The 24,489-nt window shown below is 34.3% G+C and overlaps 1 protein-coding gene across 1 annotated transcript in view; it reads left to right on the forward strand.

Moving 5' to 3' along the window:
* Positions 1-24,489, forward strand: part of LOC105183961 (putative uncharacterized protein DDB_G0271606) — a 51,640-nt gene that overhangs the window by 16,578 nt on the left and 10,573 nt on the right. The window contains exon 2 of the mRNA XM_011142474.3: positions 2,382-2,645. Coding sequence (XP_011140776.1) covers positions 2,382-2,645 — 264 coding nt within the window. The remainder of the gene's footprint in view (positions 1-2,381; positions 2,646-24,489) is intronic.

Consider the following 24,489-nt stretch of genomic DNA (forward strand, 5'->3'; position numbering starts at 1 on the left):
CTTCCTCTTCATCGTGCAAATTCTTGATTTTTCTTACAACGATCTGTACATTGGATTTCGAAACAGTTTTTTAAACTTTATTCGAATATATAATAGATGTCCTATGAGAAAACTTAAATTCTAAGAATTTTTCAGAAACAGATTTTCTTATTGGATTACCTACTGTGCATTCTGAACTGTATTCAAAAAAGTATCAAATCTTTTTAAACCTTCTTTAAAACTCAATCTAAATCTTTAAAATTTAATATATGTATAAAACTTAATGTATGAATGAACTTTTCGTTACTTGTTGATATATAAAGGTTGTGTTGTTCATATATTTGTATTTAATATATAGAAAATTTATTAAATAGAAATAAAAATACGCGAAAGAATTAGTAGAATTTACTTGAAACAATATGTTACGAGGGTCGTTCAATAAGTCCTTAGAAAAAGATAGAAAAACAAATTATTTTGGGTAGATTTTTTTTTATTTTTCAACATAATCTCCTTTTAGCTCTATACACTTTTCCAAGCGTTTTTCCAACTTTTTTAAGCCGTCCAAAAAATAAGATTTCGGAAGGTCCTCAAAATAGGCATCTGTTTGGGCGATGACCTCCTCGTTCGACGTAAACCGTTGTCCGCCGAGCCATTTTTTCAAGTTTGAAAATAAAAAAAGTCACTGGGGGCCAAATCCGGTGAATACGGTGGATGTTGTAATAATTCGAACTTTAATTCCATAATTTTGGCCATCGAAACTGCGCAGATGTGCACCCGTGCATTGTCTTGATGGGAGAGGATCTTTTTCTTTTTCAAATGAGGACGTTTTTTCTTGATTTCTTCGCTCAACCGGTGCAATAACGACGCATAATACTCTCCAGTTATTGTTTGTCCTTTTTCCAAGTAATCGGTGTGGATGATTCGGCGTGCATCCCAAAAAACCGTGGCCATCACCTTGCCGGCTGATTTCATCGTCTTCGCCTTCTTCGGAGCCCGTTCGTCTTCAAAAACCCACTGTTTTGACTGTTCCTTTGTCTCTGGAGTGTAATGGTGTATCCATGTTTCGTCCACAGTTATGTATCGACGCAGAAACTCGTCAGGATTGCGACGGAAAAACGCCAAAACAGCTTCAGAGTCGACCACACAATTGCGTTTATTCTCCACTGAGAGCAAACACGGCACCCATCTTGCCGAGATTTTTTTCACACCCAATTTTTCGTGCAAAATTGAAAACACTGTACCTTGCGATATGCCTGTAGCCTCAACTATTTCGCGCACTTTGATTCGTCGATCACTTAAAACCATATCGTGGATTTTGTCAATCATTTCGGGGGTAGTCACTTCCACTAGACGTCCCGAACGATGTTCATCTTTTGTGGATATACACCCACGGTAATCGATTCTGTCCCTTAGAAATTTTCACAAACTGAGTAGTGACTACGTTTCTACACTACTCACAGTCCATGCACGATTAATAAAATAACTAAAACTTACACTCGCTTATGGAAGATTGAGGCCTGGTCTATAATAGATGTTATAAGCTATAAGCCGTAAGAACTGGCTAATTATAGCCGATTATTTTTATAGTAATTGACTGTGATTCGCCAATTCTTATGGCTTACAACTTACGACACGTATTGTAGATCAGGCCTCAATCCTCCATAAGCGAGCGTAAGTTTTAGTTATTTTATTAATCGTGCATGGACTGTGAGTAGTGTAGAAACGTAGTCACTACTCAGTTTGTGAAAATTTCCAAGGGACAGAATCGATTACCGTGGGTGTACGGCTACGTTTAAACTCATTTACCCAATTGTAAACAGTTGCAAACACAGGAGCAGATGTGCCATGAACTTCATCTAACTCAGCTTTAATCTCTTTCGGTGTTAAGCCTTTTAAATATAAGTGTTTAATCACCACTCGAAACTCACTTTTTTCCATTTTTCTAATAAAGAGAAGTTTGTTGCTTCAATCGACAATAAAAATTAAACCATGTGATGGATATAACTGAAACTTTAACAGCTGTCTAGTGAGTAATGATGCTTACTAAAAACAAACCATTTTCGATACTACGAGCGCCATCTCTTGGATTTTCTAAGGACTTATTGAACGACTCTCGTACATAAAATGTAATACAAAAATCTGAGAGTATCTTTTTTTGTCCATCATCGATCGTCTCATATCATGAGAATTATGAGAATTATGACATTTACCTATGTAGGAGGAAAAAAGTGAGAGCTCCTGCAATGTTGATTTCATTTAATTTATTACATGTGGTTTCATCTCCGTAACTTAAATTTATACTGTTCTTTCTTTCCAGTGAAATGATGAATTATTATGTGTTAATTTTTCTATGTTAGTCGAATGTGTTAATCGAATTATTATGTGTTAATTTTCCTCTTCAGGCGTACATGAGGCCTCCGATAAAAAGCACGGCGGTTCAAATTGCGAGGATCGCCGCTATTACTCTGATCACGATGTCCGTAGTCCTCGGCAGCTTCATCTTGGCGGCGTCCTGGGTCCAGGCTAGAGCTTCCTGCACACCGGAATCGATCGCGGCAATGCAACGTGAACTGAAACTGCAACAACAGCAACAACAACAAATTCCTGGGACTTACCAGTCGCAGGGTGAATTCCTGAAGCATCTGCAGCCCGAAGCGCTTGTGCAGGTAAGAATATCTAGAGTGCATCCAAGCAAAGCAGATGTCATTTCGAAACAGCTGCCGACCGTGAGAGAGCAAATGAGTCAAAATTGAAGAGTGAATTTTCTATTCGAGATATTCGAAGTTTCTCGTCGCGGTAAATATATGAAAATGAGCGGATCTCGTTATCATGGTGGACATATATGATTTTGAAAAATTAACATTTTGAAATTTAAAAAGTGGATCTATTTCTCGAAAAGTTATAATAATGAGATTAGAACAATAATATATCAGAAATAATATATCAGAAAATACAACTATTCTAGAATATAATAATTTAACAATAATATAATAATAATGTTATGAAAATATAATAATAATATTATGAAGATACGGTAATAGTATAATAACAATTGTTATTATATTATTATTGTATTTTCATAATATTATTATCATATATTACATTATATTATGTATTATATTATTATGTATATAATAATATAACGAAAAATTTATACGTTATTTTTTTTCTATATTGATTTTGGTATCACAACTTTTCAAGACAATGCATGCTCATCGTCTTGAATTATCGTCAGATTATCATCGGGATCGTAACATATAGTTACAATAGTGTTCGTGGTAAGCAGATGACTAAAGCAGGAGAAAAAAAATTAGCAGCATCAAAATTCACCGTAACGCACTCTTAGCAATATCGTTAAATAAATACTGCCTTCTAAAAACACGACTACGAATTATCCAGATAACAATCGCTTTGTGTGCACTCTGTACACTAGTTACAGAGAAATCGCAGGCGGCGCGACGGTCCTACACGTTTTCATGGCAGGGAAAGTGACTGCGTCCGCATATTATGTTCAACCGTAGATTTCTCGTTTAATTGTTAAGAGGATCAAACACTATCGCTCGGTGCAAAAACGGTAGCGCAGCGGCTTTCAGCTCGTTTACGTTCACGTCGACGACTGCGCGAGGGATTTCTAAATTTTCACGTTCGTACTTTGGCCACTTGCCGTCAGCGAGTGGCCGTCGTAAAAGGAAAAATCGATCGAACAGCAAGTCGCCGCTGCGTTACGAAGAGTTTTATTTGCGAGCGAGGAGAGGATCCCCGCTCTCAGGCATATAGCAAGCCCGCCTTCAATTTTTACGATTGAAAGTGAGAAAGGGGGACGTTAGTACGATATCGGTAATAAAATTAACGCCCGGTCTTCGCGCTCGGCAAAAATGCAAATTTGCTTTCGCGTTGCTCGTGTAGCTTGGAATCCGCGCATGTGCGAGTGATGTACAGTCTGTAAAGTAAGAGCGTGTACGGGTTAATGTGTAGAAAAATTTATTTTTAATGATTTTTAAGTACATGGATTTGTTGTACTCTATGAGAAGAAAAATGCTATACCATTAATAATGAGTCCAGTCACCACCGGCATTGATAATTTCCTGGCATCTCCGAGGCATACTTTCCACTAAGTTGACTGCGTATTCGTTCGGTAAAGACCTCCAAATGAGACGAATTTGTCGTGTCAGCTGCTTCAAAGTGCACACTCTTTTTCCTCGAAGCTTGTGCTTGAGATATGCCCACACATTTTCAATGGGATTTGCATCTGACGACTGCGATGGCCAATCAAGTGTGACGATGCCAGACTGCTCTTTCCACTCGGTGCAAAGCTTGCTCCGGTGTTTTGGGTCGTTGTCTTCTTGTAAGATCCAGTCCTCGTTTTTTTGAAGCATCGTTCAGCAGTCAGCAACAAACACTTCTCATAAATTTTAAGCATTTTCGGAGCATTTAAATTATATGTAAACAGATGTAATGCTCCAAAACCCTGTTTCGAAAAGCAGCCCCAAAGATGAACTTTTGCAGGATGTTTAACAGTCCGTTGTATTAATCTATTGGTCAAGCTTGACCAGGAACGTCGGATGGCAGTATATCCCCAAACAGAAGCTTCATCCGTAAAGATCACGTTGCTCCAATCTCGGTCTAAATTCTCCTTTGCCCAAGCGAGTCTTTTCGTTACATGTTTTTCGCCTAACAGTAGTTTCTTTATTGTGCTTCGATATTTGAGGTTATGCGCAAGGAGATGGGTTCGAATAGTTGTATGTGATACTTCTATACCCTTCTGTTTTAATTTTGCTGCTGCTTGTCGCAATGTTAAGGTCGGGTTCCGCTTAAACAAATTCACAATTTTTTTTTCCATATTCGGCGTCACTTTGCCTATCGAGCCACGTTCTGGCAAGTCATCGACATTTTTGATCTTATATTGCTGAACCCACTTAGCGACGAACGATTTTGACTTTCCCATGTATTTAGCAGCCGCTGCATATGATATTTTTGGTCCTCTGGGGGGGGGGGGACAAAGGAACACAGCCTCGTAGCGCGATGCGTATGCGGCACTCATGGCGGTTAACGTGTTTCTCAAGTTCGACGCCAACTGAATCTTTTGCGACAAAGCATTCACGACAAAGATTTCATCTATCGGCTCACAAAAAAACTAGGACGATATTTGAAGCCAACTGCCATTTATGCTGTACACGCTCTCACTTTACAAACTGTATATGTGACTAATACCAGAAAGGTCTATAATACAGTGGAATGAGCCTTCAAAGAGACAGATAAATATTGGATGGATTATCTATCCTTGTTAGTAATATTCTCAGCGCTCGAAATGAGTATATAGGAAATAATGTATAGGATAGCCCGCGTAAGATTCAACAATTAGATTATCAGAGAATTCTGTTACAAGTTTTGCTTAACATATATGATAATATGTTTTACACAGGCGAATTTTATGAATTATGAAGTAAGTATATGTGCGTTCTTATTCCAAAAGTGACATGAAAAAAGTTAGATAGCGGTGTTTTATATTTATTAAAATTTATCTCTTTGAAATTTTTAAATTCCCCCTGCACTATTCTTTAAGAAAGATGAATAAATGCAAATCTTAACACAGATGTAAAGGTCCCTGAGATCGATGAAACTTGTGACCGAAATGATTAAAGTTGATCATACTTCTTGAGGTCTATGTTATTAAGTTTTGGGTCACCTTATCAGGTGTTAAATCAGGTGTTAAACTGAGAAAAGGAGAAGTGCGTGTAAAAGAGAAGTGTAATTAAAACAAATAAACTTAATATTTTGCTATAGTCTGATATTTCTAAGTTCACTGCAGTATATTGCAAAGCTCATTGCACGATATGACGATAAAAAGAAAGAAATCACGACATGATGTTCGGCGTTTGGTACGAACGTCGTGAATTCGTGCAGTACCGAGGTACGGAGAGCGGAATCGTGTCTCACGACATTCGTTGGGAAGAAGGGTTGTGTCGGATTTATATGGTCACGCCCATCTTCATGGTGTACTGTCTTGATATTACTACAGAAGTAACGACTATCGGGCTTCACCGCGATTTGTCGATGATATTTACAGCCGTGTTCAGACCGCGAATGCGATTTACAGTTTTATAAGCGTTTATTGTTGATTGTAACGCCCACGGATCGATTATTGCAATAAGAATCTTCAGTATAATTTTATCAGTTAATAAAAAAATAACATTAATCTTGCCGATGGAAATGGCGTTTAAGTCAAAAGTTAATAAAACGAATCGATAATTATTGTACCATAATGAGTAATAATAAAAAAAATTTAATAAAATTAACAAATTCAACATTTAACAAATGACCGCACATAACGAACTGTTTATCGGGGAATTATTACAAAGCTATATGTCGCTTCATAATCGCAAATCTAGGTCAAACGAAAGAATAATAATCGTTTTTTCAGTATAATGTATTTATCGATGTAATCGTCAGATTTTGCAATACTGTGTAATTAAACAATAATCCTGTATTAAATAGAGTCTTGTATTTTAATTTATTAAATTAACATCACAGTTCCTTTCTCCCCTATCAAGTATTTTCCGAAGTCAATTGAACTAAATTTATAATTTAGTCAATTGAACTAAATTTATAATTTAGTCAATTGAACTAAATTTATAATTATTATTTTTAGTTGCATTATAAAAAATTCTACATCAACTAATATTGAAATCGAACTTCTAATAGGAGAATTTGATCTTAAGTACGTTAAGTAAGTAAAACGATCTTAAGTAAGTAAATTTGGTTATGAAAAGATAGATTGCATATAATGAAATAAAGTATACCAAGTTTTCACGATTAAGGGTCACGTTGTTTGTACAGTAATTAGTTATGACAGGAGTTGAAATAATACATAGTATAAATATCAACCTTTTGTTATATTCTTATTTTTTATAGATAGGAGTATAATAAAAAACAAAAATATGTTTTTCTAGAAATTGTATTTGTGACGTTTTATATACTATTACTTTTTGGTTCTTATCGCAATCGATTATTGCGTACATTTAGCTTTGTCAATAGTAGCTTTCAGTTGTGATAGCTTGATGAGTATCTTATTTCATTGTATCTAAACAGTTTTGTAATCACGTAGTTGAGGAGAAAAAATTACATATAATTGTATATGAATCTCGTCTTTATGTAATCGTATATAATTATTTATATGTACATATTTATACGAACAAAAAGATGTTATACAATAATATTATAATAAAATGTGCAAATACAGTCAAAGCAATATGCTTATATTTGCACCAGTCCGTGATGTCGATGTTTAATTGATGTTTAATTGAATAGAAGCATTTTCTTTCCATCTATCAATAGCATTTTTTCTATATGGATATATGATTACATATGATTATACAAGGTGTCTAATTTTAATCTATCATCCCTCATAATTTTGCAGAGAGCGGTCGTAGAGGAAAATATTTCAGACAAAAGTTATTAAAGTTATTAATTGGTAGAAAAAGATAATAAAAAATTGAAGTTTCCATTTAAGAAAAGTAATAATCAATGAATATCTCGAAAGTGGCGCCGTCTGTGATCAAAATGATATATTTGTTACATATCCCTTTTGAGACCATACAACTTTTATCTGAAATATTTTTCTCTACGACCACTCTGTGCAAAGTTACAAGAAATGATAGGTATAAAATACGCAACATGTACACTTCAATGTACGAAGTTAATTTTCTAGCAGAAGAGCCGCGTTTCTCTTTTTTTCTCTTCTCCTCTCTTTTTCCCTTTCCCTCTTTCTCTTTCTCTCTCTCTTTCTCTCTCTCTCTCTCTTTCCTCTTTTTCTTTCTCCTCCGACAGTTGCATAACCGCAAAATATATTTCTTAGAAAATTACCCGATATATGGTTCTTTTTCATGACATCATATCGTGCATTTCTCAATATGCTGCGCGGTGATTTCTCCTGATTAATCCTTCGTATGCTTATGTGTAGCACCAGGAAGCAAAAAGAAAATGGAACAAAGGAAAAGAGGGGAAAAATGTATCGCGAACCTTAATTCCATATGTTCATTAATCGACGCATGCAACGTAGTAAGTTCTCGCTATTATTATTCGCGCCTTACCCAGTGGAAATTACAATGCCGATTGCTAATGAGTGAATAAGCATAAAATGTCAGAAATTTAGAAAGCGTGGAGCTATTTATTCACATTTTTACGGAGCTCGTCGAAAGGAAAAAGAAAGAAAGAGAGAGGGAGAGAAAAATATGCGCGCTTGAATTGGCACAGGAATTGCAATCACTGACGGATCGCTGGCCATAAAGATAATGTTTTCAGCGTGAAATTTGTGGGAAAGTATCGAGGCTGCGTCGCGTGGTGTACCACGAATGCATTTTTCAATAGCCGTTAGACGATAATATCATGAACGTTGGGTGTTTCTATCGTGGTAGAAATAGTCGGTTTCGATCGAAAACACTATCCGCCCATTGCATTATTATCGTCGGGCTTTTATTATATCGCGTGATTTTTATTGTACCGCACGCATGACAACAATAAGAAATTGAAACTTCGAACGAGAGTCTTATGTACGAAGGTTACAAGTTTGCACATTTGAGGTCGCAAAATAAAAAACTAAACTTCTGTTGATAGAAAATAAAAAAAAGAAATACAACATTTTTAAAGAAACGCAAGTGATTTACCTATTTCCTCGGTACTTGTACACTAAGCTTCAATAAAGCATTAATATTTACTAGGCTAAAACTCGTTATAATCGTTTCTTTAATTATTTTCATCGCGTGTCTGAATATAATATGATATATGTCAAGTTGTTGAAATAGTGGGTTTCGATGATTAAAATGACCAATTAACAGTTACAATATATAAATCCAGACATGATGCGAACGCTTAAAAGTATTAATGAGTTTTAGCTTAGTAAATGTTAATCAACTCTCTGGTTATTATGCGTCACTATAGCGGCTCCCGATTAAATGATTTTTTAGGACAAAATACCACTCTAGTTTTATTTCTAGTTAGTTTAGGCTTTCTAAAATTTGCATTGAGACTTGGCAGATAGTTTGTTTCTGCTAAGTAGTAATTTGCTCATTCTTTTTTAACACTATGTGTATAAATTTCATTTATTTATTAGATATTACTACATAATAAATAGTTATGTAACACAAATTTTTATTAAAACAGATATAATAATTACATGGTATGATTCAATGAATACCGATTACATTATTATCTATTATACGTTCAGTGTCAGAGTTGTGCGTACAACATGAATTCCACATTCAATTTCAATATTAATCAAATTCCACGTTAATTTCAATCCATTAGACGTAATTAACAGGTTAAAATTAATTAATTAATCACTTAGATACTTTAGATCTAATTTGGAGGAATTTTATATTTTGATTTAATTTACTTTATTAGTAGGCATGCATAAATATTTATTCTAGTATTCATTCTTCGGTCAAATATTTTATTTTTGGAACATTTTCATTTCTCAAATAAAATCATCCTTCTGATAATGATTTATTAAAAAGTTTCATCGTTGCTTAACAAATGTTTTATATATTTAAGAGCTTTTGGAATTATGTCACTATCATTGTCAGTTTTAATTTCATTTTCTTAATTTTTCCTTAAAAGATTAATATCCAATTCTTGATTCAATTGTGTAAATTTATTTTTATCAAGATTCACTCTTATCAAAGTTTCTGTTACCAGTTTAAAATATTTCCTGCTATTTTCATTATTATAGCACTGTTTAACAAACAACATATAGCAAAATATTGTCATCATTTACTGTGTGTCGAAGCTAATATTAACCATATCTTTAAATATTTTAGAATAATCAAATTTGTTTCAAACAAACAAATTTGTTCAAGTTTAAATTTGCTAAATAATATACAAGCCAGGTTTATTATTATATATTTTGACATAAAAAACGTATGGTGAGTTTGATTCATGAAAAATATCCAACTAGCTAAATGTAAATATAAATGTCAATATTAACGCTTTGACGGCCGTTGTTACATATATAAAACTTTATTCTACTAGCGGTTATCTCTTTATAAAGAAATATTTATCCATACCAATAATCCATAATTGTTATGTTGCGGACGATATATAAATCTAAAATTACAGATTTATGCACAAGTTGTTCGTCCCATTAGATGTGACCTAAGCAAGTTTACAGGATTTACCGATAATAAACAAAACATTTTCCACGTTAGAACGAAATCATCAGATTGGTGATTAAAGCAAATCATATAAAATAGCTTTACTGAAGTTTGGTATTGTACACATTTTGAATTGTATTTGTTACACGAAAAAATGTTGATTGAATTAACACGATAATAAACGAATCAAAAGTTTTGGTTTTCATTGAAAGAAATAAGCTTCTTGGTTCTCTTATGAATAAAATTGTTTATAAGAACCAAGAATCTAGTTTTCTTCAACCAAAACCAAAGTTTAACTCGTTTTTTATGTGATTAATTTAGTCAATCTTTTTTCTCCTACAACTGTGAACAGGAAGGTTATTCACTATATTTTGTATGAATTTCGGAACGTCGCATATATCTCGCCCAATAGAAAAATTATTCCATTGCAAAATTCTGCCACTGGACAAGACAAACGTGTCCTAAAGTTCATATTAAAAATAGCCAATAACTTTTCTGTCCGCAATCCTATGTCCTTCTCAAAATCTTTCTGTATTTTCCGGTTTTTTGGTACTTTTGCTTGTAAATTTATCGCGATAATAACTAGCCTGCGATCGTTATAAATGTTTTCGAAATCAAGTTATCCAGATCAGTGATATCCAACGTTCGTTAGCTCACCCGCCCATTTGCCCGTTCAGCTGACTGACGAGAAACGCGCATGACGCGCGTAAAAAGCGGATATTTTCATGCATCATAAATCTTCGTGCCATGACGCGATATCGTGCCGCACTATGGCGCGAGCAAAAAAGAAAAAAATAACGTAATAAGAATGTGCCAGCGTGGTGGACAACGGCGATTAATTCCGGGCTTTGAAGTAAAACTCGCATCAGGAGGCATGGACTTTCGAAGAAGCGCGTGCCGCGCTGCCTGTCTCCGTGCCTGCGAGAGTGTAATTACCTTTACCTTTCTGTGCAACGCAGAAAACGAAACGCAAGGAAACCGGCGCGAAGCGGTACCAGGAGCTATGTGTTCAAGGAGAACCGCAACGGAGAATTACGTAATTTGGATTGCGTTCTTTGTGTATGAACGTTGTATGCGCATGCGCGCGAGCGCAGAGTGAGTACTATGCCGGTAAATTTGTAAAGCGATTACCACGACTGTTGAACGTTAATTACGATTGATGAGATGTCAATAATTTCCTTATGACAATTAGTTGAAGGAAAGGAATGTTAATAATTAGTAAGTTATTTCGTAGAACATTCGCGCTGATATTTTATCTACGTATCTGTACAATTTAATTTTCTCGTTACGTCGTGTGCTTCCTATTTTAATTATGAATTCTTTACGCTTGTGTGTGTGTTATTCGGTGTTATTCGCGTCGCTTGATTCGCTAATGCGCTTCGCCTAACATTTGATTTCCGTTAGATGCACGCAAGCCTCGAGTACTACTCACCGAATAATCGCGCCACATCGCGGAAGCGCCGCGCTCGATCACGCAACGTGTTTTCTCTTCTGTCAGTAATAAATTTCTCTTGTTCATGAGAGAGGCTGGCTCTCTCGGGGTTGTATTGTTTTCGCGAGTTTCGCGGTATCTTAACCAATTGACGTTTTCGCGGTAACGTCACGTCTAGCTTACTTACGGAAACACGATTTTCCATAATAAACAATTGCTGAGGTATCATTTTATTTAAGATAGTTGGTTTGCGCGGGACTATTTTCTTAGAAACTTTTCCAAGTTTTAACAGCATTTTAATGGAAACTTGATCTAGACAGATGTACAATTAAAAAAAAGATTTATCCCATTAAAGCTGAGATGATTAATTGTAATAATCAAACTAATTTAACTACTCTTATATTTTTAGTTAAAAGAAGCAAACGATTAAAGAGACTTGTAGAAATATTCAAATAAAATTATAAAATTGCTAACCGTCTGGTTCTCGAGAACTTGATATATAAAGTACACAATTTCTGCAGTTGAAGTATATGATGCAATATACAGTTATTTTCCTTCGTGACTCTCTGTTAGATATCTTTTCTAAATATAGAATATTTAGGTGACCTTAAGGATTTATAATCAATATGTAAAAATATAAAATATTCAGAAAAATGTGGAAAAATCTAATGTCATAATAATTTCTCGTGCGTCAGTCGTGCATGCATCGTCCAGTTTTATCGTCCACATTTATCGGTACTTGTGATATATTTATAAATATTTACAAGCACTTGAAACAATTATTTCTTTATAAATTTTTAAACATTAAATAAATTTGATTGACGCTTTTTATGATATAACCTCACATAGCAGAAATATTACTGATATATTATGTTTATATATAATGTTGAAATATTACAGTAATAATACTAATATATTACGTTTATATATAACATTAAAATATTACAGCAATATTCTATTGTAATATATCTCATCTCAATTAGCAAGACGACGTAAAATGACGTTTTTATTATGTCTTATAGACGTTAGAAATGTCATTTAATGTCACTTGCTACTTTAAATATTATACATCATATTAGACTATGAATAAAATATTTCGAGGATAATATATTATTTTGTAATAAGACAAATATATTTTTCATTAATATATAAATACTTTGCACTACACTATGATATACGTTTGAGTATTATTAATGAAAAATATATTTGTAACATCACAAAATCATATATAAATACATACACATATAATTAACTTTCACGGAGTAAAATATGATCAAAGTAAATTTGTTATGCATATAGTTCTTGAATAAATACAATTGTATGCAATATTGACAAGATAATAAATTTATCGTGGTATGGAATTTTATAACCTTTTGCACTAATGTTTTGACAAAGCAATGATTCTATAGATCTGTTTTACTTTGCTATAACTATTCCAAAATATTGTGATTCATACGGGGTGTTTCTTGTAAAATAATATTAACAATAAAGATAATATTTCAACGATAACATTTCAAATTTAATATTAGACTTAACTAATATTAGATTTAACTAATATTAGATTTAACTAATATTAGACTTAAACTAATATTAGATTTAACTAATATTAGACTTAACTAATATTAGACTTAAACTAATATTAGACTTAACTAATATTAGAGTTAATTAAAATTAACTCTTATAGTAAAAACATTTTTATGGAACTCTTATGTACTCAAATATTGCGTATTTATACTCAATTGTTCGAATTTACTCTCAAATACGTGGTATATACACAAATTTGAGTATATATACCCACATTTGAAAGTAAATTCGGACGATTGAGTGTAAACGTTCAATATTTGAGTGTTTTTTTCCGTAAAAATATTCTACAACTTTACAATATTATAATAATATTGTTGTGACATATCACAATATTACTGTGATATATCATGGCTTTATCAAAACATTAAAGCAAAAGTTTATAAAATTCCATACCACGATAAAGGGCCTAGCGGAATAAGCATGTAAAATTTGCCCCCGCAGATATCGGGTTCAAATTCATGCCATAAATTCACGTCAATGTGATATAAAATTTCCCTAAATAATAACTTGATATCTCCATTTTTTTAGAATATATGGAAGGGAAAAGAAAAATAAGAAAAGTCAATTTTCTTGAAAATAGTTCGACCGATTTCGATTAAAGAAATATATGTTATGAATATCAATGAGACAATTTTCTAAAAAAAATTAAGAAATTTTTTAAATAAAAATAAGGATAAAGAAATTTTTCTAATTTTCAAAAATTTTTTTGAAGTTATGTTTTTTAGTTACACCAACCATATTGAACATAAATATTCCCTAGAATATCTTCTATAACATATATTTTTGTTCAATTTTTTCAAGTGGTGCAACGTAATGAAAAGAAATGAAAATCTCTGGTGACGCTTTGGTAACGCTCTGGTGACGCTGCGCAATGGTGCACTACTTTGGTCGGTTGATGCTTTCAGACAATATTCTATCACATTTTTTCAGTGTCAGAAAAGTTTTTGATAGAATTAATATTGCATCTTTTATAAGTGATGTATTTCAGTAAATTATAAGCTCTATATTATTCTAAGATGTCTGCAGTTAGCCTACAAAACTTATAGTTTCCAAAGCTTACTACGAGGACTTTAGAATATGATTTTAAACACCTTATTTTAACGTGAGTCGTTCTTCCTCTCATGAATCAGGGTGCTTTATTATCGTGAGTCCCCTTGCCTCTCATGAATCGGAGTGCTTTATTACCGTGAGTCCCCTCGCCTCTCATGAATCGGGGTGCTTTATTACCGTTGGGCCCCTCGCCTCTCACGAATCGGTGTGCTTTATTATCGTGAATCCTCTCGCCTCTCACGAATCGTGCAGTGTGCAGTACGAATGAGAATCACTATCAAAAAACAAGTGAAAACCACAGGAGATTATGACGAAACAATATTTTGATCAGACCCTCAAAACTATTTTTACAGCAAAGTAAAACAACGTATAAATGAAAATTAGAAATAAAAACGAATGAAGGGTGCAAGGTGAAGTTATGTTCGAAAGCATCCGCCGACCAAAGTAGTGCACCATGGCGCAGCGTCACCAGAGCGATTTTCATTTTTTTCACTATGTCGCACCATTTGAAAAAATTGAGCAAAAATATATGTTATAGAGGATATTCTAGGGAATATTTATGTTCAATATGGTTGGTGTAAATAAAAAACATAACCTCAAAAAAGTTTTTGAAAATAAAAAAAAATTTTTTTATCCTTATTTTTATTAAAAAAATTTCTTAATTTTTTTAGAAAATTGTCTCATTGATATTCATAACATATTTTTTTAAAGCAAAATCGGTCGAGCCGTTTTCAAGAAAATTAACTTTTTTTATTTTTCTTTCCCCTTCCATCTTCTAAAAAAATGGAGATATCAAGTTATTATTTAGGGAAATTTTATATTACATTGACATGAATTTATGGCATGAATTTGAACCCGATATCTGCGGAGGCAGATTTTATGTGCTTATTCCGCTAGGCCTTTTATTACAATATTATCACAATATTACTGTAGTATATCACTATAATATTATTATGAAGTATTTCGACAGACATTTTAATATTACTGTAATATCACTGTAATAGTGTAGTAATATTTTTACTATATTACGTTATATTCTATTATATACGTAATATTGCAATGGGGAAGTAATATTATTGTGATATTGCTGTAATGTTATATATGAGATATTAAAGTAGTATGTCATAAATTACTTTATTTCACCTTCTCCCTCCTTCCCATACATAGATTTATCAGATTTATTCGTGTTACTAATCATGACCTTTCCGACATTATTGTCACTGATTAATTACTTTATATAAATATTTTACATTAATTACCACCGTGTCGATCACAATTCCATTGTGATCTTCAATTTCCAAACATACCATACATATTCTTCTGTTGCTTTGTTACTTTTGCTGTCAACGGTGCGATTGTGAAATCGCTCACAGGAGGAAATTGCCTCGAACAGGAAAAAATTGCCAAGGCAGAACGTACTTTTTCCTCACAACAGTGAAACCCGGTAAATCGATTATTTAGCGACTGCGAGTCAACGCGGACATCGTCGCATTTGATCGCTTCACGAATATAACGCGACCATAGCGGCTGTTTCCGGTCCGCTTATGGCGAACGATAGAAAGTAAGATCGGCTGGATACGCTACGAGAATACTAAACTAAAAGTGCGCGGTTCATGTAACGGTCGTGTAAAGGTGAAAATCGGTCATTGTGGGGTCAATGAAATCCTATACGAGATTGAGCCACGGACTCGATATTTATTGTCAAATCCCTATTAACATGCGAAAGCGAGGGACATGTGTGTACACGACAGAAAAAATTGATTGATTGGAATGAAATGGATTGGTTGATTCAGCAAATTTATTTATTTCTACACAAAAATTGAATTATGTACATTAGGAGAAAAAATATCTAAAATAATAAAAACTTACGCGGGTACTAATAACATATTTGTTTAAACCTAAATTTCTTTCATTTTCATTAAGCAGAAATTCGAAGATAAACCATTGCTTAAGAATAGATATATCTTATTATTTGAAAAATGTTTCTTCTCAGTGTAAAAATGTGTATATTAATTTAAATCAATTTGTTCTTAATATCCATTGATAATAAATATTCTTTAATTTTTTAAATATTTTTTCTCCCAGTCTAATTAAGCGGATTTGTCTTTGCGCATCAAAAAAATTATATATAGAAACGGTTGTCAATACATTCATAAAATAAATTCGTTTCTTTATAGGTATTATCTCAGTCATTACATAGATGATTTCGTTCCTTGAGTTAATTTAGATTTGTGGCGTAAACTTATTAAATTTGAAATAAAACCTATATCCTAAACCTATGCTATATCAGCTCAATAAACGATAAAATATTTTTATTTGATTTTATGAGGAAAGTAATTTAGTTTAATTGTATTTATATTAATATACTTATATCAGTCAAGTTTGACACATAAGACAAATTTATATTATTAGGTTGGTGCAAAAATAATTGCGGTTTTTATTATTTTAAGTTTGGCGCTGATTTTCTAGTTACCGTCATCTTTTCCAGAATTCTATCTTGTAGAAATAAACAAACTTGTTTCCCGTTGGGAGATATGTGTGCAGGCTAGTGGTCTTTATTTTGATTAATAAATATAATTTTTAAGTGACATGCATCTTTATACTCGATACGTAAGAAACACAAACATTATTTTTGTACCAATCTAATATTCTGGGCATGTTAATTTAATTAACTCTTATTGTTATAAAACAAAACAGTTTATGCTTTGTTGAATATCAATCGACAAAGACGATCAATAAATCTACCGTGTTCTGATGCGATGATTTATAAATTACAATTGCTAATCATATAATTCTGCAAAAGTTAGTTACTGTAACATAAAAAACTGTTCATGCATAATAGGCAGCTAGTTTATAAATATTGTCTATTACCGTTCGTATATTCCTTAAGTTGGAAGGTTTCTAGTTACAGCAACAGAACTTTGCTTCCGCGTCATAATTATAGATTTCCCTTGTTTGCTCATTATACTACGTATGAACAAGATGAAGGATACATTGGATCTCAAGCACGCGTAATTTACGCACGTGTTAATGTCCGTTGAGTATTTTTTTCTTTTTCGACTCTCAGTCCCAAGGAAAACGTTCTCTTATCGTGAGCATGATCGTCTACCGTCTCGTTGGCGTGTATTTAAAGAACACAATCGTTCTCCCTTCCGCGGTTTTAATTGCTTTGACATTAATCGCCAACGATTTCGTAACGTAGTGGCGAAAAAGACTCACTCGGTGCTTCATGATTTCGAATGGACGGTTCGCTCGTTCACTTGCTTGCTTGCTTGCCTGCTTGCTTGCTTGCTTTTCGAATTCGCGTCATTTCAAGGATCATCCGTATCATTTACGTGCGGCTGGATAATTGCATGCGCATCTTTCTCCGCGCGTATTATTCCTTGATGTCGTAATCGCGCTTCAGCCTTTCGTTAATTCGCTACGAAGCGGATCGAAGTAATTTCGGGTCTTCTTGAAGTGCGATATACGATATACGTGATCCTTGTTAGCTTCTTTGCTAAATTCTTGAAAGAAATTAAATCTCACGAGCGTCTAGTTATGAAGTAACGAATTTATATCGACATTGCTCTTATCGACAGTGCTCTTAGCTAATAATGTAACACGCTCATTTCTCTTAATAGCTAGATAAATAAGTTAGCTGATTAATTAAGTTAAACAAAATAACAATTGTAAAATAACAATTGTAAAAATAATTACAATTGAAAAATGAAGAATTATAATTAATTAGCCACAGTAATGTAACGTTCGTTCCAATTTTTTAAAACATTTTAACGAGAAAACGTAACCTCCATTTTTATTCACTGCCTAATTTAAAAGTTGCTACTAGTGGGTAGCTATAGCAATACAATAGCAGTAGCAGGTAATATAGTGACTATATTTAGAATAAGCAGCGCCATCTACTCTTCTATATTTGATATGTAATGGCTGGCAATGGCCAGATCATTGAATCGATTCTAACTTGCAATGAATAATCAATAACAAGACAGTAACGAGCTGCAAAATTTAATCCAGTTGGTCTCTACTTTTCCATTCAGATTGGTTAGTTACATTTTTATATTAGATGTTGCAGTTTTCGCTCTAGAGTAACGAAGCGCGCTTGGAACACATAGCATACAATGAAAGTGGGTTGCCGGCTGTGCGCGCTCGGCAACGCGAGAGGTGAACGTTCTCTAAAAAGATTTTCTCTCGGCAGGCTAACTGTATTGTTGTACACCTTCTCGTTCGACCAACACGAACTGTCGACTTAAAATACACACATACACGCAAAATCACGTACACATATTCGTGTACATATACGTTGCACGTTCACACGTTCTGTCATCGTCGCTTGTAGAAAATAGTTCTGACTCACTCGTCCATATGTAATTGTTGTAGCCGAGTCTACCTTTTTTGTATGTGAGAACTGCGTTGATCGCCGACGTTAATGAATGTATTCAGACGAGGTTCTCCTCTCTGTCGATTAAATCTCCGTTCCGCGCGCGTGAGATGGAGCGCGACATACATACGATTATGATTCAAAATGGAAATAACGTACGCTCTGCCCACTCCGTGTATATTTAGCTTGCGCATAAAGTGCGTTATTCACGCGAGATGTCTCGCGTCCTCCTTGATACAGGTAGCGGAGGACAAACTGCGAGAAGTGACGGCTGTCTCAGTGTCGAAGAGTTAAGATGATTGTAGAGCTACGTAACTTCCATGAACTCCAAGCTTTCATAGCGGATGATTTCCAAACTGCAAATAGACGATAGAAGTGGACTTTTCGATTCGATCTCAGTTTCAATATGTTGATTACGTTAGTAATTACTAGTGACCGGTGCTATAATATTGCTACTCTCACTAATTTATGTATAAAACATGATCAACTGGATAAAGTAAATTGGTGACTATCTGTGATGACTATGGTGGTAAATATCTTAATTTGTACAATTATACTCGTCTTCCTTGATAAATCAAATAACGAGTCTATATTTATCCTAAACATGTGTCTTCTAAATTTTATGTATTATTGATTGTAATACATTTTAAATAAAATTAACAGCCATAGTAAATACTGGGACATTATAATTATAATTATAATTACACATTATATTTTTTTGTTATTCGGAAAATAATTTCGGTTTGTTGTATGAAAATGAAAGACAATATTTTTAATAGAAAGAAAAGTTTTATTCTGTTAAGCGTTAAGCATTTTGTTCAAACATCTTTTGCCATCTTTGAAATAATAACATGATTCCACGTTCGTAGAACTTCTGGTCGTTATTGGCAAAAAACTGAATTAAGTAGTTTTTGACACCTTCATTTAAATCGAAATTTTTACCACTCAAAGAATTTTGCAGTGACCGAAACAAGTGGTAATTGAATGATGCCAGATCAGGTGAATATAGTGGATGCGGTAGCAAATCCCATTCAAGTGCTAATAGCTTCTGGCGAGTCATTAAACTTGTGTGAGGTCTGGCGCTGTCATGAGACATACCACCTTTTCTGTTCGCCAATTCTGATCTCTTCTGCTTGATGGAATCATTCAATTTGTCCAATTAATGACAGTACACATTCGAATCAATCGTTCAGTAGTAGCTCAAAAGAAACTATTTCTTTCCAATCCCACCAAACAGAGAACATCATCTTCTTTTGATGGATATCAGCTTTCGATGTGCTTTGGGCTGGATCATCACGTCTGCTCCATGACTTTTTGCATTTAATATTGTGGTACACAATCCGTTTTTCATCTCCAGTTATGAGTCGTTTCAGAAATGGATCGTTTTCCTCACGTTTCAACAACAAATCGTAGATGGTAATGCGACGACTCAAATTTCTTTCTTTGGGAATGTGTAGAACCCAAATATCGAGTTTTGAAACAAAACCAAGTTGATTTAAATGCTCATGCACGATTGAATTCGATAAATTCAATTTCTTAGCAATTTCTCGTGTTATTAAATGACGATTTGACTAATGCTTTTATTTGGTCTTCATCAGCCTCAACTGGCCTTCCAGAACGTGGTGCATCTTTGAGGCCGAAATTTCCAGAATGAAAATTCGAAAATCAGTTCTGACACTTGCGTTCAGTCAACATATCCTCTCCATAAACGGCACACAATTTTTTTCTTACTTGCGCTGCATTTTTGCCTTTACGGTAATAAAAAAGCAAAATGTGACGAAAATGCTCATATTGGTTTTCCATTTTTGATACGACGTTAAACAAAAACAACTTGACAGATTCCAAAACAACTTTTTTTTCAAATGAAGCTTGAAATGTGCATTGTAATATAAAATGATTTTTTAGTTTAGAATGAGAGTAATTGCTTAAAAAAGCAATTAACACCATCTATTTGAAAAAAAACCGAAATTACTTTCCGAACAACCCAATATATTATAGTTACACAAAGCGAATTGTAACGTTGACGATCACAATTCTTACTCGTCGACACTTTAGAAGCTGATTAAATCTGTGTAGTTATTCCTTAATTTCTTCGAAACTAAACTCTTTCTCTCTCTCTCTCTCTCTCTTTCGGTCTTAGTTCTAGGTGTCGAGTGAAACGAATTCCTCAATATATTGTTCGACGAATATAATTATAAATAGATTTTAGTCGAGTATCATTGTCCGGTTCATCGATTAACCGACCGACGATTTTCGCGTTTGATTTACGCGCTTCTTTGTAACGTCGTAAATTGGACGGAATTGAAATTGCGATGAACCGTGTTGCGCAGTTCTGCGACCGATGCTGCTATACGACTCAGAAATAATAGTCACAACCGCAATGGCCGTAATATTTCGCTAATTGATAGGCTGAAGGGGGTTGCCACGTTTTCTAAAGAAAGCCATCCGTCGTGGTCGGCGGAGTCGTCGCTGCGGCAAATTGCAATGGCGATTTCTTCTCCATCGCACGCTCAGTGAATCTCCCTCGTTCTCTCTCCTTCCATAGGTAGGTGGATAAAAACGTTGTTTCTGATTTTATTTTTCCTTTCCCCTTTCCCTCTCTCTCTCTCTCTCTCTCTCTCTCTCTCTCTCTCCTTCTCTGCGGTTATATTTCGCGCCGCTATAAATGCACATTGCGAATCTCATGAATTACGCGAATAATTTGTAAATAATTGGTCTCTATAATATGGTGATCCAACGAAGAATAACGTGCATGCGATATATCGTGTAATGCGTTGCATCTTACATATACGTGTATATACATCTGTGCGTATCACCATGGAAGGGGAAAAAGATATGAAGAAATTCAGCGTGTTCTATAGCAGTTCTACCGAATAATAATCGTGATTGCACGTTTAATTGGCTATTCGCTGATACATTATCGCTCATATTGTAGATATTCACTGAAGCGAGAAGCACAACAAGCAATGAAGATACGTTATCGTACTTCGCTCGTGGTGAAAGTTCACGATCAGAATTTCTTTAAAATGACCACGCAATGTCTCGGATCGAATGTGAAATTTTACTATAAATAAATTTATTATATTATCTTGAACGCTGTCTCGATTGCCCGCCATTTCGTTTTCTCAGGTACGACGATGATAGAATATCATAATGAAATTCACGATCACGACTGTCCAGTTAGGTCCAGTTATGAAATCTTCTTACGTCATAAAATAATATATTAGTATGCTCCTTGCGGTCGGTCTCAACTTGGCAACCCTACAATACGAGCCAGAAAGTAATAGGACGAATGTGGCTGAAATGCTTCGCGTATTCTCTTTATTTGTGTTTTCTTGCGATTTCTATTTTTACAAGCAAGATATTGATGTTCGGAATAAAATTTGAGCGTGTGATATAAAGAATCTAAGAAACATTTCGTTCTCAGAAAATTACAAATTTCTCAAATGCTTCGGAGACGTCTTTTCAATTTTCAGGTTATATTGAGTCAACATATAGTCCGCCATATAGTCTACCGTGTCATGGAAGATCTTTTAGAAAACGTTCTATTTTCAGGAAATTTTACAAATTTCGTGAGTGTGAAAGGAGACATCCTTTCGATTTTTATGTTATATTTAATGGAGCGGGAGAATTGCTCTCCGGGAAAACATAATGCACGCTTGCAGACGATATATTTTCTAACATCTGTGTGTGTTTCATTTAAAATTTAATTATCAAGATATTTAATATTAATTTATTTAACGTAAAGAATGAAAGATTCGAGCACGCGAAGACCGCGATATTATGAAAGATCTTTTAGAAAGCGCGTCCTATTTTCAGGAAATTATAAATTTCTTAGATATCTCGAAGATGTTCTTTCGATTTTCACGTTTCACGTTATATTGAATCGAGCGGTAAGGACGTTCATTAGAACATTGACTCGCCATGGATGATACGTTTTCTAATAACGCCACGATGAGCGGTTTGTCACGCTAGTCTCATTTGCCGTTCTCCGTAAATGTACGTGAACGCATTGCAATTTATTTTACAGGACATGCACATACACGCACGAACACTGCCCCCTCCTGTAGACGTATCCACTTTTGTACCGCGTTCCCGCGGTTTACCATGTTTCGTCGTATCGCTCCGTTCCGTTTTAGCTTGGCGATCATGCAGGCTGTCTGTCGCGCTCGTCCGGCCTGTAGTGAAATCCTTTCTACATCCTGAGTAATTTCCCTGAGTGGAAAGTGCAACTCAGGCAGCGCGGCGTTCCTGTTCGCATTTCCTCGTGCCTTGCCGAGGCTGCCACGATCCTCGACTCCGTTCGACTTCCGAGTTAATTCTAAATGCGTTGCCGCGCACTTTCGTAACATTTATAAATATTAATAACCCAATGCAGAGTAGATACACAAGGTATCCCATTTTAAATGCCCCAGGCAAATGTTTCAGATAAAAGTTATACCGTTTCAAAGAGAACATATAACAACTATATCATTTTGTTTACAAATGGCATCGCTTTCGAGATATCACTGATTGTTATTTTTCTTAAATGGAAACCCCAATTTTTTATTATATCATCTTTTTCTACCAATTAATTTAAACAACTTTTGTCTGAAATATTTTTTTATTTGCTTAATATTTTTAAGATATTTAAGGGAAATTTAAGGAAGGAATTTTTTCAATATTCAACTTACTATCTTACTATATCTCGATGTTTGTCAGAAGAAAAAGTGGTACTAGACTTTTTTACTCTACTTGATTTCAAGAATATATTATTACAATATATTATTACAATAATATCCTGATTTTTGTTAATTTGATGATTTTGAAATTTCCAAAAGTCGATAAGTTAACAAAAGTTAGGGCACTATTGTAATAATATATTCTTGAGATCAAATAGAGTAAAAAAGTCTAGTATTATTTTTTTTCCGACAAAGAGAGATATCGTAAATTAAATATTGAAAAAGTTACCAAGTTTTCCTTAAATATAAAAAATATTAGGTAAATAAAAATATTAGGTAAATAAAAAAATGTTTCAGACAAAAATTGTTCAAATTAATTGATAGAAAACGATGGTGTAATAAGAAATTGAAGTTTCCATTTAAGAAAAGTAATGATCAGTGAATATCTCGAAAATAGTGCCATCTATAAACAAACTGATATAATTGTTTTATGTTTCCCTTGAAACCATACAACTTTTGTCTAAAACATTTTTCCGTATCTTCCATATTTTTTGAAATATCTGCCTGGGGCATTTAAAATGGGACATCCCATATATAGGCAATATACATCCTAATCTTCATACCACATATAAAAGTTGATACACGTGTGAGAGAATATTCTTCAAAAACATCTTTCACATAGCGCATATTCTACTTTCTATAAATTTTCCCGTCGAGCTTCTATGTTTTCTATAAATAGAATGTTATATCGCGACGACTGGGGGAAGAGGACAGTTGTGACAATACGCGATACATTGTGTTTATTGTAGAATGTTGTCACCGCGCGCGCAGTACAGCTGCGTGCGCAATACATTAATAATTGTCATCCGCGATGCTCTTGTGACGCGTGTTTCTCTAATATAACTGCCATCGTTCGTCGCTGATCAACGATATGTTAGAAAAAATGGGAAAGAAAAAAGAACCCAGCCAACCGCATCGATATTCGTTGAGGGACAGAAAGTTTCGACATGTCCGCGCCGCGTTTGTGGTAATCTCTAATTTAATGGCTACTGCAGACATGGCAGGATATGGGAAGTATGAGACGGACGGTGCGGTGCGCTCAAATCGGAGAAGGCTCTTGCACAAAAGAGTAATTACGTGAGACCGAGAAACGCAACCGACGAGAAGAATGCGCCTTCTCCAGGCTCGAGCTTTCGAAGTTGCTTTCTGCGTCGCTTTCTTGTATTGAGTTGGACGACGTACAGCAAAACGAAGGCT

The sequence above is a fragment of the Harpegnathos saltator genome, unplaced genomic scaffold (assembly GCF_003227715.2).
Source record: "Harpegnathos saltator strain DR-91 unplaced genomic scaffold, Hsal_v8.6 scaffold74, whole genome shotgun sequence".
NCBI lineage: Eukaryota > Metazoa > Arthropoda > Insecta > Hymenoptera > Formicidae > Harpegnathos > Harpegnathos saltator.